The sequence below is a fragment of the Babylonia areolata genome, chromosome 18 (genome assembly GCF_041734735.1).
Source record: "Babylonia areolata isolate BAREFJ2019XMU chromosome 18, ASM4173473v1, whole genome shotgun sequence".
Lineage (NCBI taxonomy): Eukaryota > Metazoa > Mollusca > Gastropoda > Neogastropoda > Buccinidae > Babylonia > Babylonia areolata.
In genome coordinates this window covers 1,865,537-1,888,216 of record NC_134893.1, presented here as the reverse complement: position 1 = coordinate 1,888,216, position 22,680 = coordinate 1,865,537, and the positions used below count along the sequence as shown (strand labels likewise).

Here is a 22,680-nt window from a genome sequence, read left to right as displayed (position 1 = left end):
TTCTATTTCTTTGAGGCGATCGATGGTGTGATGGCCTTGTACCTGTTCTTTTTGGTATTCTTTGACTTTTCTGAGGATTTCCGATTTTCCTAGATGTAGGCCGCTCGTTGGTGTTGCGTTACCAGCAAGTCTGTCAGCTCGCTCATTTCCCTTAACACCTGCATGTCCCGGGCAGTATGACCATGTGAGTTTTTTAATCTGAAAGTTGCGCATTGCGTTATGCCACTCTGGGCTTCCCATTCCGTTTTCAATTTTCTGTATGAGGTTCATTGAGTCGGTTAGAATCATGGCATGTTGGTTTCCGGGCGTATGGAAGGACGATAGCCACTGGAGGGCATGTGTCACAGCTTCAACTTCCATCGTTAGGCTGGAGGTTGTGACTTTGTAGGCAGCATTCTCTTCCCAAATTGTTTTTCCATTTTGTTTCGCAGTGAATCCCCAGCCAGACTGGTCTTTGGTGACTGAGCCATCTGTGTATATGATGATGTCCTCTTCTTTACTGTTTTCTTCTATAAGCAGCTTCACTTCCGCATCAGTTTTGCCCTCTGGCCATTCCCGACAATGTCTTCCTAGAGTGGGTGAAATGACTGTGTTGAATAGATGGTTGAGGTTTTCGGGGTTTTTCTCCCATTCTTTTGTTTCTTTCAGGTCTTGAAGTCGGCATACTAGCTGGATTGTGTCTTCTGCTTGCCCCATCCATGATCTTCCTCGTCCTAGACGGCTGCCTTTTGGTTCTTTGACTGCGTCATGCAGTGGGTTTTGAGGGTTTTCTAATGCTTTGAAGTAGGTCTTGACCTGTTCTAACTTGTTTCTGGCCTGCACTGAAGGAAGGTCAAGCAGGTATCGCATGGTTTCTGTGGGCGTGTCTTTTGTTGTTCCAAGGATCAGCCTCATAGCTTCATTTTGGACTCTTTCTAATTTTAGGAGGTTGCTTTGAGACGGTGTTGTTAGCCCAAGTCCGTAGTCGATCACACTGAGGACGAGTGATTGGTATAGCAGGAAGAGGTGGCGTTGTTCAATTCCTTTGGTTGCCATTGCTTTTAAGACTGTACAACACAGCTCAACCCAATACTGCACACCACACAGGCAGTGACACTGTACAACACAGCTCAACCAAATACTGCACACCACACAGGCAGTGACACTGTACAACACAGCTCAGCCCAATACTGCACACCACACAGGCAGTGACACTGTACAACACAGCTCAACCCAATACTGCACACCACACAGGCAGTGACACTGTACAACACAGCTCAACCCAATACTGCACACCACACAGGCAGTGACACTGTACAACACAGCTCAACCCAATACTGCACACCACACAGGCAGTGACACTGTACAACACAGCCCAACCCAATACTGCACACCACACAAGCAGTGACACTGTACAACACAGCTCAACCCAATACTGCACACCACACAAGCAGTGACACTGTACAACCCAACCCAACCCAATACTGCACACCACACAAGCAGTGACACTGTACAACACAGCTCAACCCAATACTGCACACCACACAAGCAGTGACACTGTACAACACAGCTCAACCCAATACTGCACACCACACAGGCAGTGACACTGTACAACACAGCTCAACCCAATACTGCACACCACACAGGCAGTGACACTGTACAACACAGCTCAACCAAATACTGCACACCACACAAGCAGTGACACTGTACAACACAGCTCAACCCAATACTGCACACCACACAGGCAGTGACACTGTACAACACAGCTCAACCCAATACTGCACACCACACAGGCAGTGACACTGTACAACACAGCTCAACCCAATACTGCACACCACACAAGCAGTGACACTGTACAACACAGCTCAACCCAATACTGCACACCACACAGGCAGTGACACTGTACAACACAGCTCAACCAAATACTGCACACCACACAAGCAGTGACACTGTACAACACAGCTCAACCCAATACTGCACACCACACAGGCAGTGACACTGTACAACACAGCTCAACCCAATACTGCACACCACACAGGCAGTGACACTGTACAACACAGCTCAACCCAATACTGCACACCACACAAGCAGTGACACTGTACAACCCAACCCAACCCAATACTGCACACCACACAGGCAGTGACACTGTACAACACAGCTCAACCCAATACTGCACACCACACAAGCAGTGACACTGTACAACACAGCTCAACCCAATACTGCACACCACACAGGCAGTGACACTGTACAACACAGCTCAACCAAATACTGCACACCACACAAGCAGTGACACTGTACAACACAGCTCAACCCAATACTGCACACCACACAGGCAGTGACACTGTACAACACAGCTCAACCCAATACTGCACACCACACAGGCAGTGACACTGTACAACACAGCTCAACCCAATACTGCACACCACACAAGCAGTGACACTGTACAACCCAACCCAACCCAATACTGCACACCACACAGGCAGTGACACTGTACAACACAGCTCAACCCAATACTGCACACCACACAAGCAGTGACACTGTACAACACAGCTCAACCCAATACTGCACACCACACAGGCAGTGACACTGTACAACACAGCTCAACCCAATACTGCACACCACACAGGCAGTGACACTGTACAACACAGCTCAACCCAATACTGCACACCACACAGGCAGTGACACTGTACAACACAGCTCAACCCAATACTGCACACCACACAGGCAGTGACACTGTACAACACAGCTCAACCCAATACTGCACACCACACAAGCAGTGACACTGTACAACACAGCTCAACCAACCTCCACAAGGTCCTGCAACACAACAACGCTGCACAAATAAACGATACTACGACAACAACAACAACAACACTGTACAACCTGACGCAACAACAGCAGTGCCAACAGCATCAAGACCACCACCACCACCACCACCACCAACAGCACCACCACCCACCACCACATTTATCGCCACCCCCACCTCCTCCACCATCACCTCCACCACCATCACCTCTACCACCACCATCCACCACCACCTTTATCACCACCCCCACCCGCACCACCTTTATCACCACCCGCACCACCTTTATCACCACCCCCACCACCTTTATCACCACCCCCAGCAGCAGCAGCGACGTAACAGCAGACAGTGTGACGCAGTGTTGTGGATGTGTCAGTGCCCAGGGCAGGGCGAGTGACGGGGCGGTGTAACCCGGGCTGTGTGGACCCCAACGCCTTCTGCACGAAGAACGACACCTGTGCCTGCAAACAGGCCTTCGTCGTCAATCTCCGGGACTACAGCTGCCGTGAGTCTCTGTCTCTGTCCCTCTCTGTCTCTATTTCTCTCTGTCTCTGTTTATCTGTCTGTCTCTGTCTGTCTGTCTGTCTGTCTCTCACCCCCCACCCCAGTTACGTTTATTTTCCACATTTTCTACCCTCCCCTATCCTTACACCCCATGGCCCTAGCACAGTTGACTGGATTATGTCCTGTGATCTGCTTCTCTCCATGCATGTCGCGTCACTCTTTGTCCACATTTGTTTTTAATCTGACCAAGTGAACATTGACACACGATGAAGCATGTACATCAAGTGAATGAATCACAAAAACGTAATGAATATGAGTCGGTCGACAGGTTGATTAGGATCATGGGAAAGAACATGAAGTAACGAAAGTTATCAACAGTGAGGAGTTGTGTAAACTGATAGAACAGGCAGAAGCTACATTCGATGTCAACACGGATGGACAACAGGCAGAAGCTACATTCGATGTCAACACGGATAGAGAACAGGCAGAAGCTACATTAGATGTCAACACGGATGGAGAACAGGCAGAAGCTACATTAGATGTCAACACGGATGGACAACAGGCAGAAGCTACATTCGATGTCAACACGGATAGAGAACAGGCAGAAGCTACATTAGATGTCAACACGGATGGAGAACAGGCAGAAGCTACATTCGATGTCAACACGGATGGACAACAGGCAGAAGCTACATTCGATGTCAACACGGATAGAGAACAGGCAGAAGCTACATTAGATGTCAACACGGATGGAGAACAGGCAGAAGCTACATTAGATGTCAACACGGATGGAGAACAGGCAGAAGCTACATTCGATGTCAACACGGATGGACAACAGGCAGAAGCTACATTCGATGTCAACACGGATAGAGAACAGGCAGAAGCTACATTAGATGTCAACACGGATGGAGAACAGGCAGAAGCTACATTAGATGTCAACACGGATGGAGAACAGGCAGAAGCTACATTCGATGTCAACACGGATGGAGAACAGGCAGAAGCTACATTAGATGTCAACACGGATGGAGAACAGGCAGAAGCTACATTAGATGTCAACACGGATGGACAACAGGCAGAAGCTACATTAGATGTCAACACGGATGGACAACAGGCAGAAGCTACATTAGATGTCAACACGGATGGACAACAGGCAGAAGCTACATTAGATGTCAACACGGATGGAGAACAGGCAGAAGCTACATTAGATGTCAACACGGATGGACAACAGGCAGAAGCTACATTAGATGTCAACACGGATGGACAACAGGCAGAAGCTACATTAGATGTCAACACGGATGGAGCGTTGGGGAATTTGTTAACGGCATAAATCGGCCTGCAAGTGCAGGATAAAGAAGTGCAAAATATTCAAAGGACAGAAACATTCTGCATGGTTTGACAAGGATTGTAAAGCAGCAAAAAGAAAATGCAAAGAAAAATTACGATGGTTTCGCAAGACAGAAGATGTCGAAGACAGAACAGATTTCGTGGAAACAAAGAAAGAGTACAATTGGTTAGAATGAGACAAAAAGCGGGCATTCAGACGAAATAAAGCTAAATCTTTGATAAACAATTTGCATAACTCATACGCTTTCTGGAAAGAATTAAAGGGTATAGCAGGTGTGTCAAAATCAAAAGCAGTGAAAAGATATGTCAGAGTGGAGTCACCACTTCCAAAGTGTGTTTTGCAGCAATGATAAGAATACTAGCTCTGATAACCAAATTCCAAACGAGATGCCGAATGAAGCGGACAGTGTTCTCAACAGAAAAATTACAGACGAAGAGATGCAACAAGCGGTAAGGAAACTAAAGACAGGAAAGTCTTCTGGGATTGACGGCTTTCGCCGAAATGCTTAAAATCAGCGGTGGGAAAGGAGTGAGTTACCTGACAAAGCTTTTTAACTCCATCTTTGACAAAGGTGTATATCCTACTAAATGGACAAAGGCCATCATAGCCCCATCCACAGAAAAGGGACAGACATTCAGCTGACAACTACAGAGGAGTTTCGTCGCTGAATGTTCTCAGTAACTACTTTACTTCTCTGCTATACTCAAGGTTTTACAAGTGGTTAGAAGACAACAATAAAATCTTAGAAAGCCAAGTTGGTTTCCACAAAAATGATTCTACAACTAACCAGATCTTTAATTTGTTTGCTATAGCCCAGAAATGTTTAGGCAAGAAAAGACAGACATTGTACGTTGCTTTTGTTGACTTTAGAAAGGCCTTTGACCCAGTAAATCATGAACAGTTATTGGAGACTATTTAAAATCAGGGAATTAAAGAGAAAATTTACTTCATGCTGACAGCCATGTATAACTCTCTGGGATCATGCGCCAAAGTAAATAGTGATTATGCCGAGTTTTTCAACTGCCAAATGGCGTCCGTCAAGGATGTGGCCTGTACTATTTTCACTCTTTAGCTTGCAAACCTTTTACGAACACAGGTAAACATGGCATTTTTCTCTTGCTTTGCCTTGTGGTACATATCTAAAGCAAATATATCAACAGACGGCAGGTCACTCACTATGCGTTCAATAGAAAAAAATGTTGATACTCTCTCTCTCTCTCTTGAAAGCCTTGGCTATCCAGAAAATGTCAATAATTTCACTCAAACCAAATAGCTTTTGTACTTTATGTGCCTTCTGCTGATGTGACGGCAAGTCTGTATGTGCGTATAATGATGATGTGAAAAGGAAAGTGAATGTGGAGATGTAGATGTTGAAGGTTGGGTGGTGGGAAACCAGGAAAAGGGACAGGATGGAATTGAGTCGATGTGGTGTCCAATCCACGATACTGATCACTGAATATTCCCTTTCCCAGGGACGTGGTGTCCAATCCACGACACTGATCACTGAATATTTCCTTTCCCAGGGACGTGGTGTTCAATCCACGACACTGATCACTGAATATTCCCTTTCCCAAGGACCTGGTGTCCAATCCACGACACTGATCACTGAATCACAGTCCACCGAATCTGCAACGGTGACAAAGGTTTTTTCTTAATACATATGCATATACACCTGAGCAACGTGGGCCTTTTACTTTCATCATGATCAGATTGTGATTATGTATTTGTTTTTGCCTGGTAGCTTGTTTGATGTTGTTGATGTTGCCTTTTCCTTCATGTTTTTTTCGTCTTCTCCACAGTGTCCGAGTCTCCCGCAATGCCCTCCAGTTCGGATGATGGAACGGGTAAAAACAAAACCCACAGTTACACTATTTTGGCTTGGAGTGTGTGTGTGTGTGTGTGTGTGTGTGTGTGTGAATGTGTGTGTGTGTGAAGAGGGGTTAGCGTGAAGTTGGTGGGCGTGTGTGTTTATGTATGTGCGTGGGGGGTGCGGCGTTATGTGTGTGTGTGTGGTGGGAGGGGGGGGGGAGAGGTTGGGGTGGGTGTATATGTTTGTGGGGAGGTATGTGTGGAGGTGTGTGTGTGCGTGTGCGTTATTGCGTGCGTGAGCGTTTGTGTGTGTGTGTGTGTGTGTGTGTGTGTGTGTGTGTGTGCGCTGTGAGTGAGTGCATAATCGTGTGCACGTGCGCATGTGTGTGGTTGTGGTGGGCTGGAGTGGATGGATGGACGTGAGCACATGTTTGTGTTTGTGTGTGGATGGGAGGGTCTGTGTGTGTTGGGGGAATGTGTGTATGGGAGAGGGGGATGTGTGTATGGGAGGGGGGATGTGTGTTGGGGGAATGTGTGTATGGGAGGGGGGATGTGTGTATGGGAGGGGGGATGTGTGTATGGGAGGGGGGATGTGTGTATGGGAGGGGGGGATGAGTGTTGGGGGGATGTGTGTATGGGAGGGGGGATGTGTGTATGGGAGGGGGGATGAGTGTTGGGGGGGATGTGTGTTGGGGGGGATGTGTGTATGGGAGGGGGGATGTGTGTTGGGGGGGATGTGTGTATGGGAGGGGGGATGTGTGTTGGGGGGATGTGTGTATGGGAGGGGGGATGTGTGTATGGGAGGGAGGAATGTGTGTTGGGGGGGATGTGTGTATGGGAGGGGGGATGTGTGTTGGGGGGGATGTGTGTATGGGAGGGGGGATGTGTGTTGGGGGGGATGTGTGTATGGGAGGGGGGATGTGTGTTGGGGGGGATGTGTGTTGGGGGGATGTGTGTATGGGAGGGGGGATGTGTGTTGGGGTGTGTGTGTGTGTTGGGGGGATGTGTGTATGGGAGGGGGGATGTGTGTTGGGGGGTGTGTGTGTGTTGGGGGGATGTGTGTATGGGAGGGGGGATATGTGTATGGGGGGGGGATGTGTGGATGGGAGGGGGGATGTGTGGATGGGAGGGGGGATTTGTGTATGGGAGGGGGGTGTTGGGGGATGTGTGTATGGGAGGGGGATGTGTGTATGGGGGGGGGGATGTGTGGATGGGAGGGGGGATGTGTGTAGGGGGGGGGTGGTGATGGGGGGATGTGTGGATGGGAGGGGGGATGTGTGGATGGGAGGGGGGGGGTGTGTGTTGGGGGGATGTGTGTATGGGAGGGGGGTTATGGGGGGATGTGTGGATGGGAGGGGGGATGTGTGTATGGGAGGGGGGATGTGTGTATGGGAGGGGGGATGTGTGTATGGGAGGGGGGTGTTGGGGGGATGTGTGTATGGGAGGGGGGATGTGTGGATGGGAGGGGGGTGTTGGGGGGGATGTGTGTATGGGAGGGGGGGGTGTTGGGGGGATGTGTGTATGGGAGGGGGGGGGTGTTGGGGGGATGTGTGTATGGGAGGGGGGGGTGTTGGGGGGATGTGTGTATGGGAGGGGGGAGTGTTGGGGGGATGTGTGTATGGGAGGGGGGAGTGTTGGGGGGATGTGTGGATGGGAGGGGGGGTGTTGGGGGGATGTGTGTATGGGAGGGGTGTGTGTGTTGGGGGGATGTGTGGATGGGAGGGGGGGTGTGTTGGGGGGATGTGTGGATGGGAGGGGGTGTGTGTTGGGGGGATGTGTGTATGGGAGGGGGGTGTGTGTTGGGGGGATGTGTGTATGGGAGGGGGTGTGTGTTGGGGGGATGTGTGTATGGGAGGGGGTGTGTGTTGGGGGGATGTGTGTATAGGAGGGGGGGGGTGTCACGCTCTATAAGAGAGCGGACTAGAAACCCCCACCCAGCCCAGCACTAACACCCAGACAACACAAACACAGACTACAACAATCCGGGGTTCACATACATTTGTTTAATCACACACCTAGCTTGCCCACAAACAATAACCACAACCCCAGCTGCAACAACACTTAAATAACAATGGATAAATAAAACACACACACACACAAAAACAAACCCACACACAAAAAAACCCCAGAGCTTTAAGATAAGGAAACGAGCACAACGTTAATGATGTAGTGACGACGACGACGAACAGTAAGTGACGACGACGAGGAACAGTGACGACGGAGACGAACAGTGACGACTAAGACGAACAGTGAGTGACGACGACGAAGAACAGCGACGACGAAGACGAAGGACAGCGACGACGAACACGAACAGTGACGACGAAGACGAAGAGCAGTGACGACGAAGACGAAGAGACGAACACCCAGACAGCTGAGCGCCAGGCCAGAGAACGCTGGCGACGGAAGCCAGCGGCAGGCGGCAGCAGCCAACGGAGGCCTGGACCAAGGAAGTCAAAGGCAGGCAGAGGGGTTCCCGGGGAGACAGTGGAGGGTCAGTGGAAGAGTAGGGAAGTCCGTGGATAAACACGAAAGTGGGAATGCTGAAACCACTTTATATAGCCTATTATCCACTGGTAGGATTCACTTTTGGACAACCCCAATTAAACAACCTAAATGTACCCAGCCCAGAATTCGTAAAGAAAACAAATCTTACAAAATTTCAGTTTAACCCCTCCCTGATCAACACATGGGCTACAGAATAGTTCAATTTTACTCAGCTGCGCTATTTCGGAAGTTTAAAAGGCTGACAACAACCACACCCAAGAGCAAGGATAACGGAAAAGGATAAGGGGGTAGTTTGGAATATTCTAGCTTATGTATCATATATAATACAGTGACACACATACGCACACATTAATAGAACGAATAACTGAAGGGGTTCACAAGGAAGACTTAAATCTAGATTTTACGGTTGAACCCTTTAATACACGTAACAAATATTTTATCACATTCTTATAAAATTTATGTCTAAAAATGCATACGCATCCTACAAATGCACATAAAAGAGCAAAGTATTATATTTACTCAAATATTCGCTCCCTCCTATCTCTCTCTCTCTCATTCACGGACATGAACACAAGACAGACAGACAGAACACAGGTTAGGACTGTCTTTACAGTCGCCTCTTACCTTCCAGAAGAGGAACCGCTACCCCAAAGCTGGAAGTTCACACAGAGCACACAGAGACCACGACCACTCGGGGGAAACTGATCCCCACTACAAGCGTCCAGACGGGCAAACAGCCCTGAAGAGAGCCAAAGACTGGCACGGCTGCCTCCTCTGACAGTCGCGGGCGAAAAGCCCAGAATCTTGTCATTTGTTGACAAGGAAGAGGCTGATCTCAGTTCAGTGACAGCCTGAACTGAGACTGAGACAGACTGAAAATCTCGTGCAAGCAGCCCAACCCACACTGCTCTCTAGCTAGAATGGGGTGGGTGAACGAGGGGGTTTAGTACTCACATCTGATTTTGTCATGAGATGTGACAGGTGTGTTGGGGGGATGTGTGTATGGGAGGGGGGGGTGGGTGTTGGGGGGATGTGTGTATGGGAGGGGTGTGTGTGTTGGGGGGATGTGTGGATGGGAGGGGGTGTGTGTTGGGGGGATGTGTGTATAGGAGGGGGTGTGTGTTGGGGGGATGTGTGTATGGGAGGGGGGATGTGTGTATGGGAGGGGGGATGTGTGGATGGGAGGGGGTGTGTGTTGGGGGGATGTGTGTATGGGAGGGGGAGTGTGTTGGGGGGATGTGTGTATGGGAGGGGGGATGTGTGGATGGGAGGGGGTGTGTGTTGGGGGGATGTGTGTATGGGAGGGGTGTGGAGGGGTGTGTGTGTTGGGGGGATGTGTGTATGGGAGGGGGGATGTGTGGATGGGAGGGGGTGTGTGTTGGGGGGATGTGTGTATGGGAGGGGGGATGTGTGGATGGGAGGGGGTGTGTGTTGGGGGGATGTGTGTATGGGAGGGGGGATGTGTGGATGGGAGGGGGGGGGGGTGTTGGGGGGATGTGTGTATGGGAGGGGGTGTGTGTTGGGGGGATGTGTGTATGGGAGGGGGGATGTGTGGATGGGAGGGGGGGGGTGTTGGGGGGATGTGTGTATGGGAGGGGTGTGGAGGGGTGTGTGTGTTGGGGGGATGTGTGTATGGGAGGGGCGGGCGTTTTGGGGGGATGTGTGTATGGGAGGGGGGGGAGGTGTTGGGGGGATGTGTGTATGGGAGGGGTGTGTGTGTTGGGGGGATGTGTGTATGGGAGGGGGGATGTGTGTTGTGGGGTGGAGGGAAGGTGCGGAGGAGGGGGGGGGGGATTTGTGTGTGTGTGTGTGGGGGGGGGGGGGAGATTGCAGTGCGTGTGTATGTGGCAGTAAGGGTGTGTGGGGTGGGGGGTGTTGGGGGGGGGGTTGTGTGTTGAGAGGTGTGTGGGGGAAGGGTTTGTGTGTGTGTGTGTGTGTGTGTGTGTGTGTGTGTGTTGAGAGGTGTGTGTGGGGGAAGGGTTTGTTTGTGTGTGTGTGTGTGTGTGTGTGTTGAGAGGTGTGTGGGGGGGAAGGGTTTGTTTGTGTGTGTGTGTGTGTGTGTGTGTGTGTGTGTGTGTGTGTTGAGAGGTGTGTTTGGGGGAAGCGTTTGTGTGTGTGTGTGTGGAGAGGTGTGTGGGGGAAGGGGTATATGTGTTTGTTGAGAGGTGAGTGGGGGGTATGTGTTTGTGTGTTGGGAGGTGTGGGGGGAGAAGGGGTATGTGTTTGTGTGTTGGGAGGTGTAGGGGGGGAGGGGTATGTGTGTGTCGGGAGGTGTGTGTGTGGTGGGGGGAGGAGGGGTATGTGTTTGTGTGTTGGGAGGTGTGGGGGAGGGGGAGGAGGGGTATGTGTGTGTTGGGAGGTGTGTGGGGGGGAGGAGGGGTATGTGTGTGTTGGGAGGTGTGTGGGAGGGAAGGAGGGGTATGTGTGTGTTGGGAGGTGTAGGGGGGGGGAGGGGTATGTGTGTGTTGGGAGGTGTGTGGGGGGAGGAGGGGTATGTGTTTGTGTGTTGGGAGGTGTGTGGGGGGGAGGAGGGGTATGTGTGTGTTGGGAGGTGTGTGGGGGGAAGGAGGGGTATGTGTTTGCGTGTTGGGAGGTGTGGGGGGGGGGGGGGAGGAGGGGTATGTGTGTGTTGGGAGGTGTAGGGGGGGGAGGGGTATGTGTGTGTTGGGAGGTGTGTGGGGGGAGGAGGGGTATGTGTTTGTGTGTTGGGAGGTGTGTGGGGGGGAGGAGGGGTATGTGTGTGTTGGGAGGTGTGTGGGGGGGAGGAGGGGTATGTGTGTGTTGGGAGGTGGGGGGGGGGAGGAGGGGTATGTGTGTGTTGGGAGGTGTGTGTGTGGGGGGGGGGGAGGGGTATGTGTCCGCGTGAGCGCGCTGAACGTGTGTAAATGTTAGATTATGCTGTCTGACATGCGTTTATTATCATCATGCTTAAAATCTCCAGTACAATTATTGTTATCAATATCATAATCATCTTCACTAGTTATTGCTGTTATTGTTAGCTTTAGTATTATTCTTATCACCATTCTTATTGCTGCTGCAGCTACTACTACTACTTTTACTGCTGCTGTTAATGCTGGTGTTACTGATGCTGGTACTGCTGTTAAAACACTACTGCTGCTGCTGCTAACACTGCTGCTGTTAAAACACTACTGCTGCTGCTGCTAACACTGCTGCTGTTAAAACACTACTGCTGCTGCTGTTAATACTGCTGCTGTTAGGACACTACTACTGCTGCTGCTGACACTGCTGCTGTTAGGACACTACTACTGCTGCTGCTAACACTGCTGCTGTTAGGACACTACTACTGCTGCTGCTAACACTGCTGCTGTTAGGACACTACTACTGCTGCTGCTGCTGTTAGGACACTACTGCTGCTGCTGCTAATACTACTGCTGCTGGTGCTGTTAGGACACTAATACTGCTGGTGCTAATACTACTGCTGGTGCTAACACTACTGCTGGTGCTGTTAGGACACTACTACTGCTGGTGCTATTGCTGGTGGCGCTGTTAGGACACTACTACTGCTGCTGCTGCTAATACTGTAATTGCTTCTGCTTCGTGTGCATGGTGTTATGTATTTATATTATACTGCTCGGGCGCGGGCATGTGTGTGTGTGCGTGTGTGTGTTTTTGTCCCTAAGACGACCAGTGGTGGTGGCTGTCCATTATGGGAGGTATCGTGGCAATGGCTTTGGTCATACTGGCAGTCTCCGTGGGTCTGAAGAAAAAGAACGAGCGAGAGATGGGTACGTACGACTACGCTTCGCTGTTTTAGTTTACTTTAATCTTCTTCGGTTATTTAAAAAAAAAACAAGCAAACAAAAAAAGTCTTGGAGACTTATTGACCTTAGGAACCATTTTCATGGAGAGCATTCCCATGCCGACTGCCCTAAAGCCCTCTTGGCCGTGAGAGTGGGGATGTAACTTGGACTGGACACTTTCAACTGTAATCAAAATTCTAGCCCAGATAGTCGGGGCAGCAGTTTGTCTGCACTACTGTTCTGATGGTCCTGCCGGACAAGGCTGGCTATCATACAATACTCAAAAGAGACAATGAATATCCACACAACAGCAAGCACGAAAATCTAGGATTTTATAGAAAGTCATATGAAGTCCTGCCATAATGTGGATATAATAGAAAGTCTTATATCATGTCCTGTCAATGTTGATACAGAAAGCCTTATATTTCTGCTGGTAGAAGTTGATGCATTGTTTCTTTCCGTCGGAGATTTTCTTCTCACTTTATTAACTGCTTATTACTCGCAAGTGATTCCTGACAAATGTATCATTCATTTTGATAGCTGAATCTAAAAAAAAATAAATTAATCAAGAGATGGGAATGGTGGATGAATTAATAATAATTGATAATCAGATAACTGAATGACGCTTTCCAGGTATACCCGACGTTGTGGGATGGAGCCGCGTTATTTTAGGAAGCTTTCGGTAAAGTGTCAAAAAACGCCAGTTATTAAGATTGTGGAAGGATGAATGGGCTGGAACATTTCTCGTGTCCACGGCATGTCGCGTACAACTGTTCCTACAGAAGTTGTGGCCAAATCTCTCATGCCGTCACTTACCCTCACCAACACAAAAGCAGGGAACAAAGACACAAACTGACTCCAAATATTTACAACACAGACACAATACCATAAGACCTATTTCAGATCAATTCGACACAGTCTTCACTTTCCTTTTCCGCAGAAGAAACACATCCCAAACTGATTCCCCTTCCAGACTTTTGAATGTCGGTATTTGTTTGTTTTTTCCACAATACTCAGCCTAAAGCGGGAGGTGGGGAGGTAGGGTGTATGTGTGTGAGGTGTGGGTGTGGGGGGGGGGGGGGGGAGTTGGTACTACACAGTTCCAGTTGTCCAGGAATGTCAGCCGTCTCAGGTGTAGGTCTTGGGGAATCACGTCCACAAACGATGCTTGAGTTCCTCACGACGGAACAGGGCCATGGGATGATGTCGAGTCTCCACAGAGGGAGAGTGGAGTCCCCTAGCGACAAAACCTAGAATCCGCGCGTTAGTTTCTTACAAATTATCCACAACAATCCGGGTATGACTCAGCCGCCGCCCACCATCTCGGGGCGGAAGAGGAATCACTACAGCACTATGTTCCACTATCATGGACAGTGACTCCTTCACATCCACTGTATCACACCAGGTTAACAGGTAAAGCAAACACAACAAATATGATGGAACTGTTTTCGCACCTCTTATTCTTTTCTACAAAATAGTAGTTCAGCCAAAAGCTTTAGCATTCTGGTTTAGCCCCAATTAAACAGTTATTTCCCAAAGTGACTTATAAACCCACTGAACATGATTTCCCAATCAAAGGCTAATCCTTTACTTCCCTGTTATTTCCACATTCAGAACCAGGAGAGTGCCCTGTGGGTCGGGCACTGATAGAATAGACCCACTGCCCTGCCATGCATGTCGTAAGAGGCGACTAAGGCAGAACCACCTCGCCCGGAGGATAAAGGGGTTTGCGTAGGGCTAACTACCCTGCCTGTAAAAAAGACCAGTTACAGAAGCATCGACGACAAAGAACCAAAACATTCACCTGGGCAAGGAAGTGTCTCCGTCCCGGAGACTTATGACGCAGTGCAGTAAAAGCCGAAAGGAAGCTGCAAGGCTGACTCCCCTTCTGACACCCAGGACAACAACGCGAATAGCCACATGGAACATCAGGACGATGTATGAAGCAGGAAGAACCATCCAAGTAGCGAGAGAGATGAAAAACTACAAGATCGGAGTGCTAGGATTGAGTGAGACAAGGTGGCTACACTCAGGACAGATGAGACTTTCATCTGGAGAGCAACTGCTGTATTCGGGACACACAAAGAGGATGGAGCCCCTCACACTGAGGGTGTGGCCCTGATGCTGGCACCGGAGGCACAGGGAGCACTCATCAGCTGGGAACCTGTCAATTCCCGCATCATCACAGCCAAGTTTACCACCAAGAAGAATGACATCAGGCTGAACATCATCCAGTGCTATGCTCCCACCAATGATGCGGAAGAAAAGAAAGATGACTTCTACCAACAACTACAGACAGTGTTAGACAGAAGAGGAGCCAAAGACATAGCCATACTGATGGGAGATTTCAACGCCAAGATCGGAAGGGACAACACCGGCTACGAGGACACCATGGGCACACACGGACTGGGACAGATGAATGAGAATGGTGAGCGCTTTGCAGACCTGTGCGCCCTGAACCAGATGGTGATAGGAAGTATCTTCCCACACAAGCGCATCCACAAGGCCACATGGAGATCCACGAACCACGTCACGGAGAACCAGATCGACCACATCTGCATTAGCCGCAAGTTCAGGAAATCATGGCAGGATGTACGAGTGATGAGAGGAGCCGATATGTCATCAGACCACCACCTTCTTACGACGACAGTGAGACTTCGCCTCAAGAGATTCACCAACAACACACGGACAAGGTACAATGTTGGACTGCTCAGAAACAAGAACACACAAGCAGCATTCCAGATCAGCCTTTCCAACAGATTCCAGCCACTACAAGAGCTGATAGAAGACGGTGAGATGGACATCGAGACACAGTGGCAACACAGCAAGAAGCTCTGGCACGATACATGTGAAGAGGTCCTTGGCAAGAAGAAAACTCAGCACAAGGAATGGATCTCTGCCAACACCATCCACAAGCTGGAAACAAGGAAAGAGAAGAAAACTTTGCTGAACATGAGCAGAACAAGAGCAACTAAGGCAAAGGCACAGGAAGAGTACACAGCAGCGGACAGAGATGTAAAGAGGAGCATCAAGAAGGACAAGAGGGACTACATCGACGACCTGGCCAGTCAAGCAGAGGCAGCAGCCGGACAGGGGAACCTGAAGGACCTGTACCTGGTGACCAAGAAGCTGACGGGCAAGTTCCAGCAGACAGACAAGCCAGTGAAGGATAAGAACGGGAACCCATTGACAACAATCGAGGAACAGCTGAAGCAATGGGCAGAACACTTCAGGGAGCTGCTGAACCGCCCCGCCCCTGACGCACCACCAGACATTCCACCTGCAGAGACAGAACTGCCCATCAGCTGCGACAAACCCTCAAAGGCAGAGATCAAGAAGGCCATCGAGAAATGGGAAGGCTGCAGGGCCGGACGACATACCAGCAGAAGCCATCAAAGCATACATGGAAACAGCTGTCAACATGCTATACAGCCTCTTCAGCAAGATCTGGGAGAAGGACCCCAAGCTCCGAGACCAGCAGGCAGGCTTCCGGCGGAACAAATCCTGTGCCAACCAGATCGCCAACCTGCGCATCATCGTGGAGCAGTCGCTGGAGTGGAACTCCCCCCTCTACATCAACTTTATAGATTATGAGGAGGTCTTCGACAGTGTGGACAGAGAGACGCTGAGGCACTACAGAGTCCCAGAGAAGATCATCTCCCTCATCCGGTGCACCTACCAGGACATGAGCTGCAGGATTGCCCACGCAGGCCAGCTGTCCGAAAGTTTCGAAGTGAAGACCGGAGTTCGTCAGGGGTGCCTGCTGTCAGCGTTCTTCTTCCTCTGGTCATTGACTGGATCATGAAGACCACTACAACAGGCAGGAACAACGGTATACAGTGGACACTCTGGACACAGCTGGGCGATCTCGACTTCGCTGACGACCATCAGGGAGGTGGAGTCTTTCGTCTACTTGGGAAGCGTGGTTGACCGACAGGAAGGCACGGACCGAGATGTCACAGCCAGAATCGGCAAGGCAAGAACAGCTTTCATCATGCTCAAGAACATCTGGAGCAATCAGTATGAAAACCAAACTCCGCATCTTCAACTCCAATGTGAAGTCAGTTCTGCTCTACGGATGCGAGACATGGCGGACAACACAGACGATGCAGCAGAAGATTCAGACATTCTTCAACACTTGTCTGAGGCGCATCTACAAGATCCGATGGCAGGAGAAGATCCGAAACGAAGATCTGTGGGAGCAAGCGGGACAGGAACCAGTGGCCAAGCAGATACTGCGGAGGAAGTGGGGCTGGATCGCACACACCCTCAAGAAGCCACTGTCCAGCATCACACGCCAAGCCCTCACCTGGAACCCGCAGGGAAAGAGGAAGAGAGGTCGGCCTCGCAACAGCTGGAGGCGAGATACCGAGGCAGAGCTGAAGCAGCAAGGGACCAACTGGACTGGAATGGCCAGAACAGCCCAGAACAGAGTGCGATGGCGAGGGGTCGTCGATGGCCTATGCTCCACCAGGAGCGATGGGCAAAATGAATGATGATGAACCAGGAGAAAGAGATGAGTAATTTTAGGACATTGACAATACGTTAAGTCATACAAAAATGGTCAATTTAGAGTGAAAAGTAATACCGAATTAACACATAGAAGAACCAAATATTCCTACCAAATACCACGTAACAGTTTTTACATAAATTGGTAACGTTCAAGACTAGAGAATAGCTATCTACGATGAAAATGCAAGACTAGCACAAGTGACGACAGAGGTAAATTCGGGTGACGAACATGTGGAGAGCAAAACTGACTAGTAACGAGTACATAAATTTTCTGGACGGAAGTACAGCGGACATACTACAAACTGATAGATAATTTTACCCATGTAACGACGCTAGATAAATAGATACCTCAACGGGCTATGTATTCCGGCCAAATTACCGGCTGGGCGTCAGTTTCTCGCGACAACCTGTGTCTTCAAAGTGAAGCATGTCTTACTAAGCGTCCCTGTCGGACCTGACAACATCTTGTCCTGGCTAAGTTTCTTGCTCCACAGTCAGACCATCGCCTACCAGTTCTCCAAAAGAGGAAAACTTCCACAGCTCACCAAAACGGAAACTGCCACTTGGTGCTAGACAGTGCATCACGTGCATTACACAAGCTACAAGCAACACGTGATGCACGAGTGACACAAACACAGGCACACACACACACAAACACACACACACACAACCCTTGTTCGTGACAGTCCAATCTCTCTCTCTCTCTCTCTCTCTGTGAGTATAACAAAGAAATTAAATTGAAATAAAAAAAAGATTTATGAGATTCACACTCACACACACACACATGTGCGTTGTTTGAGACAAGGAGTGTGTTTTCACAATGATTACACCTTGTGGTTTTTGTTTCAGAAATTATTGAGGACATAGAGAGAACAAGGTAAAAGTTTTTACACTGCAGCAGCACACTCTCAGCACTGCCTGTAAAGTTACAGCCATTTTGTTGATGTGTGTTGTGTTAGTGTTTGTCACAACATAATATTACTGTGTTACTGTTTGTCACAACATGATAATTATTGTTGTGTTACTGTTTGCCGCAACTTTATGTTGTGCTCGTGTTTGTCACATGATATTGCTGTGTTACTGTTTGTCACAACATGATATTGCTGTGTTACTTTTTGTCACAACATGTTACCGTTTGTCACAACATGATATTGCTGTGTTACCGTTTGTCACAACATGATATTGTTGTGTTACTGTTTGTCACAACATGATATTGCTGTGTTACTGTTTGTCACAACACATTGCTGTGTTACTGTTTGTCACAACATGATATTGCTGTGTTACTGTTTGTCACATCACTTTGCTGTGTTACTGTTTGTCACAACATGATATTGCTGTGTTACTGTTTGTCACAACATGATATTGCTGTGTTGCTGTTTGTCACAACACATTGCTGTGTTACTGTTTGTCACAACATGATATTGCTGTGTTACCGTTTGTCACAACATGTTACTGTTTGTCACAACATGATATTGCTGTGTTACTGTTTGTCACAACACATTGCTGTGTTGCTGTTTGTCACAACATGATATTGCTGTGTTACTGTTTGTCACAACACATTGCTGTGTTACTGTTTGTCACAACATGATATTGCTGTGTTGCTGTTTGTCACAACACATTGCTGTGTTAGTTTGTCACAACATGATATTGCTGTGTTGCTGTTTGTCACAACACATTGCTGTGTTACTGTTTGTCACAAAATGATATTGCTGTGTTGCTGTTTGTCACAACATGATATTGCTGTGTTGCTGTTTGTCACAAAATGATATTGCTGTGTTGCTGTTTGTCACAACATGATATTGCTGTGTTGCTGTTTGTCACAACATGATATTGCTGTGTTACTGTTTGTCTCAACACATTGCTGTGTTACTGTTTGTCACAACCGTGTCAAATTTGGTCTGCTGTGCCAGAGAGCGTGTCACACAGTGCGGCGCCACTGAGTGGTGTGTGTTTCTTCACTGCCCGCCACTGTGTGTGTTGTCTGTTATCTCGGGTCATTGTCTGTGGACTACCATGCTATCTTCGTTAAGGTGCACACACGCCTTGATGTTTTCAAAAATAAATATCACACGTCTCATAGATAAGGAGGCAGGTTGCAGAATGGTTAGGATGCTTATCTACAAGTACAGTGTCTGTGAGGGTGTGGGTTTGGATCCCGGTGTCAGCTTTGTTTGACTGGAAAATCCACGTCAGCGTCAAATCACTCGCATGGGACGATAAACCGAGGTCCCGTGGTGTGCACTTGGCGCACTGAAAAGGTACCCATGCACCGAGAGAGGTGTCCTCTGGCAAAAGGCTGTACAGAAACCCACTCTGATGGGTTCACAAGTATGTTGGCCTGACTAGCCTGTTTGGTTATGCTGCTGGTCAGACATCTGCCTCGCAGATGCGGTGTGCGTATATGGATTTGTCCGAACGCAGTGACGCCTCCTTGAGAAAAGAAGCTGAAACTGATGGATACGCTTGCAGGCTGTGTAAATTCATACCGTGTACACGACTTTCCTGATATAAGTGTGATGATAACGTTTACACGACTTTCCTGATATAAGTGTGATGATAACGTTTACACGACTTTCCTGATATAAGTGTGATGATACATTGTTTACACAACTTTCCTGATATAAGTGTGATGATTCTTATAACGTTTACACGACTTTCCTGATATAAGTGTGATGATTCTTATAACGTTTACACGACTTTCCTGATATAAGTGTGATGATAACGTTTACACGACTTTCTTGATATAAGTGTGATGATTCTAATAACGTTTACACGACTTTCCTGATATAAGTGTGATGATTCTTATAACGTTTACACGACTTTGCTGACATAAGTGTGATGATTGTAATAACGTTTACACGACTTTCCTGATATAAGTGTGATGATTCTAATAACGTTTACACGACTTTGCTGACATAAGTGTGATGATTCTTACCATTGATCTATGTGTGTATATGATTATTTTCTAAAGGAAATTTACATGTTTACTTACATTTTAGTTTTTATTTACCTTTGATCAAACTTTTCTCTCTCTCTCTCTCTCTCTCTCTCTCTCTCTCTCTCTCTCTCTCTGTTATCTGATTACTCTGAATTTATCTTTTTTGCTCCGAGGGCTGGATGAACAATAGCAGTCATGTTGATTCTACTTTCCTCGTTACAAAGTTCGTCTTTTCCTTGCTTCGTTCTGTGTCCGCTTTCAACAGATGTCTCAAGTCGCATCCTTGGCCACTTGGAATATTCAAAGTTCACCCTTTGTCTGGGTCTTACCTCGGTGGCTCTCTCCCTCTCCCTCTCTCTCTGTCTCTCTCTCTGTCTGTCTGTCTGTCTGTTTGTTTGTTTGTCTGTTTGTCTGTTTCTGTCTCTGTCTGTCTGTCTGTTTCTGTCTGTCTGTTTCTGTCTCTGTCTGTCTGTCTTCCAGGGTAATTCACTATTAGAATAATACCAGGGTAATTCACTTATTAGAATAAAACCAGGGTAATTCACTTATTAGAATAAAACCAGGGTAATTCACTTATTAGAATACAACCAGGGTAATTCACTTATTAGAATAATACCAGGGTAAATGAAGATGATATACACACACACTTTCTTCTTTCTTCTTCTTTCTGTTACATGATCAACATCGACGTGCTGATGATTCTGTCGTGGTTAATGCATGCTGGGTATTTTCGTGTCTTCATAACTCATCGTACACTGACATGGATTACAGGATCTTTAACGTGCGTATTTGATCTTCTGCTTTCGTATACACACGAAGGGGGTTCAGGCACTAGCGGGTCTGCACATATGTTGACCTGGGAAATTGGAAAAAATCTCCATCCTTTACCCACCAGGCGCCGCTACCGAGATTCGGACCCTCAGATTGAAAATCTAACGCTTTAACCACACACACACACACACACACCTATACAGTCACAGTCCCATTGTGTTCACAACACTACACAGAAAGTGCACATCTCCTTCCTATTGCAGGGAACGGCTGTTCCAACTGTCGTTAGACGTGGACCAGATTAACGCGGAGTCTAGAGCCAAAGACGTGTCAGTGAGTGACGATTCGGCATCTTCGGACAGGCACCGGACAGACAGTGATGATTCCGCCTCGTCAGAACGCCTGGTGTTCTCAAAAGGTTCCGACATCTCTTCACATCCCTCCAACGCCTCTTCAGATGAAGAGTCTGTCAACACCCTGGACTCGGATGAATCCGAAATGTAACAGCCATGGACTCTGGTTTGATAGTGAAATTGACATGTCAGATACATTTGGTGAACTAGAAAAATTGTTTCACGTTTTGGTCAGAAAGGATCTATATAATTTAACGGAAATGAAGATGCCAGATAAGTTTGTTGAAGTAAAAGGTTTGTTTTACATTTTGGTCCAAAAAGAATCCAGCACCTCTGAGCAGAACAGCAGAACTGGAATTAATTCCATTTTATCGAAACTAGTTGTTGTTTATTTATGATGGTGTTGCCACTCACACCTGACAGTGATGTCAAACAACAAGACGTGCTTTCAACTTCAAAAACCGCACAAGGTCAAACGAGTGTATACAGTACATGACGTAGAAATGGAAGGGAAAGGAGTACCCAATATTTAAGCTTCAATGCAAGCACTGTCACTGTCCTGGGAAAGACATTTGCTTCCAACAAGTTTCAAACGGAACAAGATTGCACAGCTTGCATCTTGAAATAGTTTTGAAAACCACGGTCCTCAAAGATTTCTAAAGAGAGCTAATCATTTGGAGAGACGTATCTAATGCTTATGATAGATTCAAAAGTCGGGTAGAACCGAAGAGGAACGAAGAAATTGTTGCAGAATTTGTACAATGATAAGTTCTATATGTACAATGATTTTATATTTTCACTTACAGCTGAAGGTAGATAATTAACTTTTTTGTACAGCATGTCCCAAATAAAAGTTGCCAGTTTCGAAACTATGAAGAATTTCCAAAGATGTTTGGAATATGCTTCAACTACCTTAAATGGCTACGCTGTTCAGATTTAATAATAATAATTAATATAACAACAAATACAACAACAACAACAACAACAACAACAATAATAATAATAATAATAATACACGTTGTTTTTTTTAAAGCACTTAATCAAATAATTTTGCTCTAAGCGCTGTACAGTTACAATAGTTCCAATTAAAAACACATTCATCAAAATGTGCAAGTTGATCCAAGGAAGAAACAAACACGACACACCACACCACACCGCACCACAGACAACACCAACAACAATCCATCCACACAGCACACCGCACCACAGACAACAACAACAATAATCCATCCACACACCACACCGCACCACAGACAACAACAACAATAATCCATCCACACACCACACCGCACCACAGACAACAACAACAATAATCCATCCACACAGCACACCGCACCACAGACAACAACAACAACAATCCATCCACACACCACACCGCACCACAGACAACAACAACAACAATC

The 22,680-nt window shown here is 47.8% G+C and overlaps 1 protein-coding gene across 1 annotated transcript in view; it reads left to right on the top strand.

Annotated features, from left to right (window-relative positions):
* LOC143293147 (uncharacterized) overlaps positions 1-22,132 on the top strand; it is an 80,032-nt gene extending 57,900 nt beyond the window's left edge. Inside the window, exons 16-20 of the mRNA XM_076604063.1 lie at positions 3,159-3,287; positions 6,428-6,472; positions 12,584-12,688; positions 18,065-18,092; positions 21,188-22,132. Coding sequence (XP_076460178.1) covers positions 3,159-3,287; positions 6,428-6,472; positions 12,584-12,688; positions 18,065-18,092; positions 21,188-21,428 — 548 coding nt within the window. The 3' untranslated portion in view covers positions 21,429-22,132. The remainder of the gene's footprint in view (positions 1-3,158; positions 3,288-6,427; positions 6,473-12,583; positions 12,689-18,064; positions 18,093-21,187) is intronic.
* The last annotated feature ends 548 nt before the right edge of the window (positions 22,133-22,680 follow it).